The sequence below is a fragment of the Drosophila sulfurigaster genome, chromosome 2R, assembly GCF_023558435.1.
Source record: "Drosophila sulfurigaster albostrigata strain 15112-1811.04 chromosome 2R, ASM2355843v2, whole genome shotgun sequence".
In the NCBI taxonomy this organism is placed as follows: Eukaryota; Metazoa; Arthropoda; class Insecta; order Diptera; family Drosophilidae; genus Drosophila; species Drosophila sulfurigaster.
The window spans coordinates 23959979-23970895 of NC_084882.1; the positions used below are offsets into that span (position 1 = coordinate 23959979).

General features: G+C 38.5%; 5 protein-coding genes across 6 annotated transcripts; 2 read left to right on the forward strand and 3 right to left on the reverse strand.

Moving 5' to 3' along the window:
* The first annotated feature begins 87 nt into the window (after positions 1-87).
* On the forward strand, positions 88-1268 carry LOC133836305 (probable histone-lysine N-methyltransferase set-23). Its single transcript, XM_062266702.1, has 3 exons — positions 88-865; positions 915-1065; positions 1130-1268. Exons 1-2 carry the CDS (start codon positions 190-192, stop codon positions 1061-1063), a joined length of 825 nt encoding a protein of 274 aa, XP_062122686.1. The 5' UTR covers positions 88-189; the 3' UTR covers positions 1064-1065; positions 1130-1268.
* Positions 1061-1796, reverse strand: LOC133836310 (lysophospholipase-like protein 1). Its single transcript, XM_062266706.1, has one exon. It carries the CDS (start codon positions 1794-1796, stop codon positions 1122-1124), a length of 675 nt encoding a protein of 224 aa, XP_062122690.1. The 3' UTR covers positions 1061-1121.
* A 249-nt stretch (positions 1797-2045) lies between these two features.
* LOC133836306 (lysophospholipase-like protein 1) lies at positions 2046-2864 on the reverse strand. The gene has a single exon (XM_062266703.1). The coding sequence runs from the start codon at positions 2758-2760 to the stop codon at positions 2068-2070; it is 693 nt and encodes a 230-aa protein (XP_062122687.1). The 5' UTR covers positions 2761-2864; the 3' UTR covers positions 2046-2067.
* Positions 2865-3095: 231 nt separating this feature from the next.
* On the forward strand, positions 3096-9385 carry LOC133836298 (kelch-like ECH-associated protein 1B). Of its 2 annotated transcripts, XM_062266695.1 has the most exons (6): positions 3096-3203; positions 6665-6981; positions 7068-7325; positions 7392-8074; positions 8139-8344; positions 8409-9385. In XM_062266695.1, the coding sequence occupies exons 2-6, from the start codon at positions 6673-6675 to the stop codon at positions 9215-9217; spliced, it is 2265 nt and encodes a 754-aa protein (XP_062122679.1). In that variant the 5' UTR covers positions 3096-3203; positions 6665-6672; the 3' UTR covers positions 9218-9385. The 2 variants fall into 2 exon arrangements, with proteins under 2 accessions (XP_062122679.1, XP_062122680.1); XM_062266696.1 differs by lacking the exon at positions 3096-3203 and having other exon boundaries at positions 6844-6981; positions 7039-7325.
* Positions 9386-9899: 514 nt separating this feature from the next.
* On the reverse strand, positions 9900-10904 carry LOC133836312 (small ribosomal subunit protein uS11m). The gene is given in 6 exon segments (XM_062266707.1): positions 9900-9998; positions 10000-10074; positions 10138-10203; positions 10270-10370; positions 10428-10558; positions 10619-10904. Coding segments are annotated over 6 exon segments (612 nt in total). The 5' UTR covers positions 10825-10904; the 3' UTR covers positions 9900-9965.
* Positions 10905-10917: the final 13 nt, after the last annotated feature.

Genomic DNA, 10917 nt, shown 5'->3' on the forward strand with positions numbered 1-10917 from the left:
AAGTATCGAAAATATAAACAAAGAATTACAAACGATATAAATATCGATGTGCAGAATCTTTTTATAGGAAACCAGGGCTTCTTTTCAATCAGCTGTTAGCGGTAAAAGCGAGAAGCATAATTGCAAATGTAAACAACAACAGAGCATTAAATTAATTTATCTACAGAGCTTGGTTTAAATTACTTGATAATGATAGAAATTTGTGATGACTATGACCACAAGGACTTGGTGGAATATATTTTAGAAAATGTCCTTATGCCTGACGACGGCAGCGAGGAGTTCAAGCGCTTGAAAGACGATTACAATTCTCAAATAACATCAACTTGCACTTGTGTCATTAAAAATTGCAATAACAACATTGATTGCTGCCATGGAGGATATTTTAAGTACCATCTAGTGAATAAGGAATTAGTTTTAGTCAACAACGAAGATACAAGTTTACATTCCGTAACAGAATGCAACGATTTTTGTAAATGTGATTTGCAACATTGCAATAATCGACTTGTGCAGTTTGGACCACGAAAGAAATTGGAAATATTTCTTTCACCTCAATATAAATCAATGGGAGTCCGCACCTTGATTGATATCCCATGCGGTGCTTTCATTTGCGAATATGCTGGTGAATTATTAACTCTAGCAGAAGCTAAACGCCGTCTTGATTTTGTTGATAACTGTGATAAGATGAATTTTATATTTTGTCTGCGTGAGTTCACAAAATCAAAAGATAACACAGATTATCAGGCATCTCAAGTGACTATCGTGGACCCCACTTTTCGGGGAAATATTGGTCGATATCTTAACCACAGCTGCCAGCCAAATTGTGAAATCTTCGCTGTACGAATAAATTGCCCAATACCTAAAATAGGTAAGTAGCTAATAGAAAACCAAGATTTTGAATAATTTTTCCCTTGCAGGCATATTTGCAAAAAGAAATATTTATGCGAACGAAGAGCTATGTTTCCACTATGGAGGAGAAAATCTTAGTCCTGATTTAACTAATGGGAAACCCTGTCTCTGCTCTGCACCGAATTGTGTCGGTGTTTTACCAAATACTAGAATTTAAATGTAAGTCTTTCATAGACAAAATGCAAAATATTACATAATTATTTTATTATCACGTTTTACAAAGGTGGCAATTTGGTTAATATCCATTTCTCGATGTCGAGAAGTGACTTTCTTCTAAGCACATGCAATGTATCCTCTAAGGGAGTAAAAGTGCCTGATACGCCCAATTTGGCTAAAGATTCTGATGTCTCTCTTCCCCATTCAGGCGGAACTAAAGTGTCATTCTGGCCATGAAACATTCGCAGCTCAGGCAGTGTTTCCTTAGTAAATTTACGATTTCTCAATGATTCAAAGACAACAGAATTGCGATACAGAAATGAGGAATGCGTAAAAACACCTGCGAGTCCATCAGTCAAGTGGTAACCGGTATGCAAGGCCAACGCTCCTCCCATTGAGAAACCACCAACAATTATACGATTCAAGGGTATGCCATAGGTCACTTCATCTTGGATAAGTTGCTGCGCAACCGCGTATCCCTTCGTCATGTTCTGTTTACCTATGGGATCCGCTATATCGACTGCATTGCGATCAAACCACACTTTCGATAGTTGCCCTTTCAATGGTGTATATTCTTGTAATGGAGCCGTTGGATAAACAACATTGATGTGCGCAAAATTAAAATCACGTCCAAGCAAATAACGCACTCTGTCTATTAAAATTTGACCTGTTTCTCCAGAACCATGGAAAAATATGAGAGAAGCACTGTGTTTACGTATTGCAGACGATGCCATTTTTTCAGCTTAAACAATTATGCAAGTAAACTTTCAGCAAAAACAAACAAAACACAGTGTTACCAGATGAACAAAGCCCTTATTTCATAAAAATATGGAAAAATACTACTTTATCATGCTGGAAGTTATGAGGAATCCCCTTTATCTAAATGGACTGCGAAGTGAAAGTAATTTGTCCTTCTAATATAAATAAAAGAAACTTGCAGAGCCAACTCCTAAATGAAGAAATAGAATAAAGATTTGCTAGAGTTTTGATTTTTGAAACACGAAATTAAAGTTTATTTTGCTGATCGTTTTGCGTTGGTGGGAGCTTTTTCAGAATCCATTCCTCCAAACTAAGAACTGATTTATTCTTCAATTCATGCAGCGTGTTCTTCAATGGAGTGAATGTACCAGAGACGCCCAATTTATTTAATGATTCCCACGTCTCCTGTCCCCAATCCAAGGGAACAAGAGTGTCACGCTCACCATGAAACATAAACAGATCCGGTAGCTTATCGTTTACTCGATTGGCCAGTGATTCATAGACCACCGATTGTCGATTGAGGAATGATGAATGGGCAAAGACGCCGGCTAAATCAGTATTCAAGTGGTAGCCAGTGTGAAGAGCTAAGGCTCCGCCCATTGAGAAGCCGCCAACAATTATCCGATTCAACGGAATGCCATTGTCCACTTCATTTTGGATTAGTTTCTGCACAATATTATAGCTCTCTGCCATACTCTTTCGGCTTTCTTGGGCAGCTATGTTCACAGATCGTCGATCAAACCAAACGGTTGATAACTGTCCATTTAGAGGAGTGTACTTTTGTAGCGGAGCTGTTGGGTAAATAATTTTTATGTGCGCAAAGTCCAAATCGCGACCTAGTAAAAAGCGAACCCACTCCTGCAGATTCGGGCCTGTATCGCCGGATCCATGAAAGAATATCACAGACGCACTATATTTTCTAATCGTTGACGTTGCCATTAGGAAGAATATTACAATTATATTTACAAGAAATGCAAGAAATGTTATGCAAATTGATGATGATAATCTCAACAATAGAGCATGCGGTATGTGTGACCAAACTTATTTCATTCAAAATGTATGCAAATTGCCCAACATTTCACATAAGTTTAAGCTGTAGTTATGATTTATTAAGTGTTTATAATGATATTATAAACCCAAAATGTCACTAATTTTATTCTAAAAACTTTCAGAAATAAAGATTTACAATTTTATTGTACAAAAACTAACTGTGTAGTTTATGCAGTTTTTTTTTTAAGTACTAGAATTCCAAAATACTGATGTTGGCCTTACCGAGTATGGCAACGCCGCAGAATGTTAGTTTAGTTAAGAGTTGTGCACGGTGGCTGTTGTGAGTGCTAAAAAGAATAACACGAAGATTGTAGTTTTTTAACTAGTGAATGGTAATTTTCTAATACAATAATACGAAAAAAGTGCTGTAATTAATCTAGAGTGTAGAAAATTGAAAGCGATTGCAAAACTTAATGAACCAGAAAAATATGTAAAACAAAAAGATCTTACAAAAAAAGGAAAACGACGCATTGCCCAATTTATCAGCTGTTTGATACACACACTGACACAGGCACACACATTGAGAATTTCACTTTTGTGTATACACGTGATAGTATTTTGGTCTACTTGATCCAAATATTTATTTACACATATCTGTAAGTGCATAAAGTACAAAAGTTCACAAAGACCAGTGTATTTGTATATGTTGAGTTATAATTAAAACTCGTCGCAACTCTCATCAATTAAACACTGCAAAATCAACAAGTTGTTGATAAAACACGTATACAATCGATTGTACGTGCAAACATATCTCTCGATTTGTGTCTATGTAGGTGTGTATGTATTCAAACATAGTTCGAGCTGTCACACATGTATCTTCGATTTAACAAAAACAAAACTACTCTCTCTCCCTCTTTATCTCTCTCAGTCGACCCGCGGATTACGTTTCGTGTCTTTCGCACTCGTATGAATGTTCATTGTATGTATGCATGCACATATGTATATGTGTACATATACATGCATATTGTGTGTATATATGGATGTGAGCATGTGTGCATTTATGCCCTCTCATCGTGATTTGACAGTATTTCTCACTTTGCTTTTGCATTTATCGCATAGTTGATAAAATATCTCGAAGGGAACTCCTTGCGCTCAAGATACTCTGTTAATGCTGTGTCATCATCCCAAAAGCACGTCACGCTACCCACGTACACACCGTGTATTGTACATACATGTGAATGTATGTATGTACGGAATGTATGTGTTGTACTATTAATATAATAAATATTAAACAAATGAAATACTGTTATCTCTGGGTCTAGGCAAAGACGAAGCACACATGGTGAGACCTAATTAAATTGATCGTAACGTAAAGAAATCTCGAGCATAATTAGTCTTGGCCATAACATTGTTATCATAATCGTCTTAATTAAATTTGACCAGCCTACTATCTTTATTTTCTATCTCGATAAGCTCAATCTTTCTTTTTATTGCTCTATCTCTAGTGTACTCGGAGCAAGATAATTTGAAAAACTTGAGATATCTCTTTGCCCACTAAACCAAATTAGATTACAACGGAAATATCAATGATGTGTTTCAATAAGTATTTAATCGCACGTACATACACACAAATCTATCTTAATATAAAGAATGCTCAAATCGTAAATACCCTGTAGTCTTTAGGAATGACAGGACATTTCTCTGGTGATAACTTTTTACAACTTTTTCCGGTCATAATTAGTTTCAACAGAAACATTGTATTATTATTTTCAAATCACAATGACAACGTAGGAATTCTCCAGGAGAGAATACATATTATATAATTTTGTAACTTTGACACCCAGCATGAGATGGCATATTTGTCAACTACGCATTCATCACATCACCGTGAGGTGGAAACCAACGTTCGTCTACCTGCTTTTTGTGGTGGGAATCGGCGAATCGCAGAAATTGGTTCAGTTCGATTCCGGCGTACGCACGATCGGTTGATGTCGGTGGTACGCGAGCTTTTAGTCCGCTGATCTTTTTATTTAATGTACGTTCGTATACATACATACATACATACCTACTTATGTATGATCTTATTCTTAGTCCATTGACTATATTGAGCTTATGTACAAAAGACTTAATCTAATGTATGATACAAAGAGCAATGTACATAAGTACATTGAGTAAACCTGTTATCTGCCATTGTTTTGTTGATAAAAACACACAAATAAAAAAAAAAACAACAAATTTCAAATTCAACATTTGAAAGTGAATAGAAATTCTCACAAAAACTCAAATTTTTTTTTTTGGGTGTTTGCTCTTCGTGTTTTGTGTTTGTAATGATTGGACTTTGAGCGAACATGGTAGTAGCTTCTAGCAGCTGCCTTATCGCACAAGTCCTACAACAAATTAGCCGATTTTATTGTGAATCAAATGTGGAAAAAAAAAAAATCACCAAGCGTCCGAGCGACCGTTCTAGCATTTGCTTTTGCTTTTTCTGTTGCTGTTTCTGCTGTTTCTGCTGCTGCTGCTGACTGTTGCTTTTGGGGAATATAGCCAATGAGCATGACTCTGCACATACTACACACATCCACATGTATCTCCCAACCGAGCATGTGTGAGCATTTGTGTGAGCATTTGTGTGTGCGAGTGTGTGGATGTAATAAATCGAGTTTGCTTATTAGAAAGAATCGCACGAGGGCTAAAACAAAAATATTGCAAATTCATTCATTTCATAATAAACTTTTGAAATTTGTCGACTCTTTGCTGTGCGGAGTGCTATTTGTGTGTGTGTGTGTGCAAATGTGTGCAAATAAATGCGATAAAGACATTGTTTAGCTTTTAAAAGCCATTTTAAATGAGTTGCGAATCAAACAAATGAGAATACGACAGTTCACTCAGAGACACCCGGTAATTAAAACTGAGAACTACAATATTTTTACCTCTTTGGCAAATTATCGTATCTTACAATAATACACTTTTATAAGATTACAATTGATTTTTGGTATATTACCATCAAGTTTCATGTGGTCAACAATATTCAACTAGTATTAACTAGTATAATATCTTTATAGATATATTATTTTATTAAGTGTTGAGTGAGTAACTCTAGAATAATCTTCAATTAAAAATTTAATTGGGTATCGATTTGTCCATTTGCGTATTTTGTACTTAACTGCGTCAATACTTAACTGCACATTAAAGATAACTGGCTAAACATGCTTTTCATGCAATGAAGTGCCACTTTCTTTGTAAAATATTTTTGGTCTCCAACTAAGTACGTACTCAAAATAAATTCCATTAATATCATCTCCTCATGATGATTACCAAAATTCAGAAAGTAAGAATGTTGCCAATGTTGATCACGCTTGTTAATTTACAAACTTCACAAATTTAAAACGATTAGTTAAAAATAGAGTTTTGGCTATTAGGATAGGTATGTCAAAGAATTGTCACATTCACCTGTAGTATTCAATCAACTAAACGCAGTGATTTTCCACCCTTTGCAATCCAAACTTAGACATCAAGGTGACAAATTTTAATGTTTTGAATTTGTAGTTCCAAGAAATAGGTTTAACAAATGACAGAGCCTTTTTATGTCTCGTCGATGCTAATCGAGTATAAATTTACATTCATTCATAAATAGATCGAAGATAGTGTAAATATATATGCTTTCAATTATCACTAAGCCATTATACCTTTATAAGCATCCGACCACCCGGTATAAAAAGTTCGCATAGAAACAGGTCGCTCTTTGGATATAATTGCTTTTGCTACAGCACTTAATTGTTTCTGCGTTTCAACTGAAATATACCCCCATTATATTTCTATTGTATAACAATTTAAATAATTGGTCTTCTTACAGACTTTGAGATGAATGAACACTGTGATAGGGGTTCCCTCTCATCTGGGTGCGGACGTTTCGACACGGCGCGATCCATAGATGAACATGATGCCACAGATGATGACATGACTTTCTGCATGTCAAACTATGCCAAGGAGGCACTCAAGATGATGTTCATGATGCGATCACATGGTATGCTCACAGACGTTGTGCTCGAGGTGAAGAAGGAGCTGTTCCACGCCCACAAGGTGATACTGTCAGCGGCATCGCCATATTTCAAGGCCATGTTCACGGGTGGCCTCAAGGAGTCGGAAATGTCACGCGTACAATTGCAGGGGGTAAGTGAAGACCCAGCGATGTCTGCTATCTTTCGTTGCGCTATAATAGATGAACAGTTTTGCATTATCCCACCCATTCTACATAGGTGTGTCCCACGGCAATGGCGCGAATCCTTTACTTCATGTATACTGGCCAAATCAGGGTGACCGAGGTGACAGTCTGCCAGCTGTTGCCTGCGGCGACCATGTTCCAAGTGCAGAATGTCATTGATGCCTGCTGTGCCTTCCTAGAGCGTCAATTGGATCCTACAAATGCCATCGGCATTGCCAATTTCGCCGAACAGCATGGCTGCATTGAGCTACAGAAGAAAGCGAATTTTTTTATTGAACGCCATTTTACACAAGTAAGTTGCAAGTTGCCCATTAATCAAATTAAATATATTATAATATTCTCATTATTATGCTTGCAGGTATGTCAAGAGGAGGAATTCCTGCAACTGTCCGCCTATCAACTGATTGCACTGATTAGACGCGACGAACTGAACGTGCAGGAGGAGCGTGAAGTGTACAATGCTGTTCTTAAATGGGTCAAATACGATGAGGATAATCGGCATAGCAAAATGGAGCATATTCTTGTCGCCGTTCGCTGCCAGTTTCTGACGCCCAATTTCCTCAAGGAACAGATGAAAAACTGCGATGTACTGCGCAAGGTGCCGGCATGTCGAGAATATCTGGCAAAGATCTTTAAGGATTTAACGCTGCACAAATGTCCAGGCGTCAAGGAGCGCACACCAAACACCACACGAATGATATTCGTTGCTGGCGGCTTCTTCCGACACTCACTGGACATACTGGAGGCCTACAATGTCGATGATAAAACGTGGACAACCTTGCCGAATCTGCGCATTCCACGTTCCGGTCTCGGAGCAGCGTTTCTGAAAGGGAAATTCTATGCGGTTGGTGGACGTAACAATAACATTGGATCATCTTACGATTCGGACTGGGTGGATCGTTACAGTGCCATAACAGAGACGTGGAGACCGTGCTCACCAATGTCAGTGCCCCGTCATCGTGTCGGTGTTGCCGTCATGGATGAGTTAATGTATGCTGTGGGTGGATCCGCAGGCATGGAATACCACAACACAGTAGAATAGTGAGTATTAACTTGCTTTAGTATTCAATGAATTGCTTTTATAAACAATTGTTCCCTTGTGTAGCTATGATCCAGATCAGGATCGTTGGACACTTGTGCAGTCCATGCATTCCAAACGTTTGGGCGTTGGCGTTGTTGTTGTCAATCGTCTGCTTTACGCCATCGGTGGATTCGATGGCAACGAACGATTGGCCAGCGTTGAATGCTATCATCCAGAGAACAATGAGTGGAGCTACTTGCCTCCCTTGAAGACGGGACGCAGTGGAGCAGGTAAGATTAACACCTGCTCTCTAAATTGTAGCTGTTGCTAAGCATCTACCACTTTCACTTGCAGGAGTGGCTGCCATTGATCAGTACATTTACGTTGTCGGTGGATTCGATGGCACGCGACAACTGGCCACAGTGGAGCGGTATAATACGGACAATGAAACTTGGGACATGGTTGCGCCAATTCAGATCGCCAGAAGTGCGCTATCATTGACGCCACTAGATGGCAAGCTATATGCCATCGGTGGCTTTGATGGCAACAATTTTCTGTCCATCGTTGAGGTCTACGATCCACGCACAAACACTTGGGAACAGGGAACACCTTTGAATTCTGGACGCTCTGGCCATGCGTCCGCTGTCATCTATCAGCCATCATGCGCGACCACATTTATGGATTATGAGGATTGTGAAATGAGCAGGAGCGATGGTAGCAATGGCGACATGCAAAGCGATTCATCACGCGATCCGTCCGGCAGCTTAAACAAGGGCTTTGGCGGTGGTTCACCTAATATGCAGTTTCATGCATCCTACGGCGCTGGTGGTTGCAACAACTGCGACTCGATGACTGTAGTTAAACAGGAGCCGACTACAGAACTGCGAGGCAAACAAGTTGTATGGGAACAAACAAGTCAGTCCGGACGATTTAGAAAAATACCAAGAGATGACTATGATGTCGGCGATCCGGATCCCAGCAGTAGCCAAACGATACTTCCTATGTACTCCCCCTCACATTTAGAGGACCCCCCGAACTCCGAATCCTTGCGCAGCAAACTGGCAATTGACACGCGACGTTGCATATTGTCGACGCCAGTCCGCGCGATGCAAAACATGTTTCACAGAGGCATAGAATGGCATAATAAAAAGGGCAACTCATGACAATCTTTATGTATGCCACCAGCAAGCGCCGTCTTGAAACCAAAAATATTATCCATCTTCTAAGTTCGTTATTTATAAAACAAAAACAAAACACAAGGAAACAAAACTACAAAATACACCTGAACTCACGCATACCTACAATTCCATATTATATAGACAACCATTCCAGCCAAAATCTATGTGCAATCTGCTGCATTTCATAATTATAGCCTGCGATTAGGAAACTTAACTTTACGCTTGGTATTTGCTTAGGTGATTAGGTACGTATATTATCATACGGATGTGTAATGTAATTTCTACGATTTTCATTAAGATTAACTTGCAAGATGTGGCACACTTTACAAGTGTGCCACTTTAATAAAAACTAACTATAAGATTATTGTGTAAGAATATATGGAAAGAATAGTATCATAAAGTTGGATATTGTACTTCAATTATTGTACATATTAGTTAAGATTATTTGTTAAATTAAGTAATTAATTTTAAAGACTTTGCTATTTAAAAATACATTTGATGCGAATTCTCGCTGCCGTCAAATATTAAATGAGTTAGAACGTTTATCTAAATGCTCTTATAAATACATTTGTACGTAGATTCTATGTCGGAATTGGTTCTCTCATATATCTATTCTTATAAGCGTAAGATTAACGGAAACAAATAAAGTGGATGTTCTCTCGAGGAATACGAGTTATAGAAATTTAAACAATTTTTTACATTTATTTCTACATTGCGAATATACAATATTGATTTACAGACTCCTCTGTTTTCTGGGTCGCGGGGGGATTCCATGAAACAGGCGTATTATCCGTAACCGAAACTATGTTCAGACCACCCATTTGCAGTCCTTTGATAGCCGACTGAAAGCAAAGTATGTAAAATGAGTTTTTCAGAATTACATGAATTAATATTTGAAATCTTACCATGCGTCCGGGTCCCAAGCCACGCACTTTCACTCGAATAGTTTTCCAACCAAGCTCAACGGCTTTCTGTAAATTATAAACATTATCTACTGCAACATATAAACTTAAATCATTGAAATCTGCCAATCTTACAGCGCTAATAGTCACAGCGGTTGCCTGGGCAGCAATATTGGTACCTTTCCTGGTATTCTTGAAGCCTTCAATACCGCATGAACGGATCAGTCTGGGTACACCTACAAATAGCAAACGATGGCAATAAAGATTAGGACGATAATTATTTATTATACTACCTTTATAGTCGGTCACTGAAATGATTGTGTTGTTAGGCGAGACACGAATGTTGACTATGGGCAGCTCATTGAAAGGAATGCCGTTGAACAGTTGGGTGGCTGTGCTGGCATCCGGGAAAAACTTTGCCTTTCTGTTAATGTAGTAAATTAAGGATATCATTTAACAACATATTAAAAGTATTACCACGAACCTGTCAATGAGAGTATCTATGTCGACTGATTTCTCGCCAAGAGTTCCCTCATCCTTCGCCGGCATAGAAGCCAGCATTTCTTTGCGGTCCTCAACTTTGCGCAAGCAAGCGCTTGTGTGCATCAACGAGTTCCTTGGAGTTGCAGCATTCAAAGCGCATTGTTTCAGGCAATTGATGCCTGCCAAAACTGTTAGTTTCATTGACATAATTGAGCTAGTAAATAATCAAAACAATCGTGTATTATTTCTTCTAAATTACATCACGCGAATTTCTACTGTCTGGCAACGCTGCTGAGTAGT

Bases quoted from the DNA above. Each gene is read 5' to 3' on its own strand.
- LOC133836305 (XM_062266702.1), top strand. From the start codon at position 190: ATGATAGAAATTTGTGATGACTATGACCACAAGGACTTGGTGGAATAT. The intron at 866-914 runs GTAAGTAGCTAA...TTTCCCTTGCAG, and splicing joins TTGCCCAATACCTAAAATAG to GCATATTTGCAAAAAGAAAT.
- LOC133836306 (XM_062266703.1), bottom strand. From the start codon at position 2,760: ATGGCAACGTCAACGATTAGAAAATATAGTGCGTCTGTGATATTCTTT.
- LOC133836298 (XM_062266695.1), top strand. From the start codon at position 6,673: ATGAATGAACACTGTGATAGGGGTTCCCTCTCATCTGGGTGCGGACGT. The intron at 7,326-7,391 runs GTAAGTTGCAAG...TTATGCTTGCAG, and splicing joins TTGAACGCCATTTTACACAA to GTATGTCAAGAGGAGGAATT. The intron at 8,345-8,408 runs GTAAGATTAACA...TTTCACTTGCAG, and splicing joins GACGGGACGCAGTGGAGCAG to GAGTGGCTGCCATTGATCAG.
- LOC133836310 (XM_062266706.1), bottom strand. From the start codon at position 1,796: ATGGCATCGTCTGCAATACGTAAACACAGTGCTTCTCTCATATTTTTC.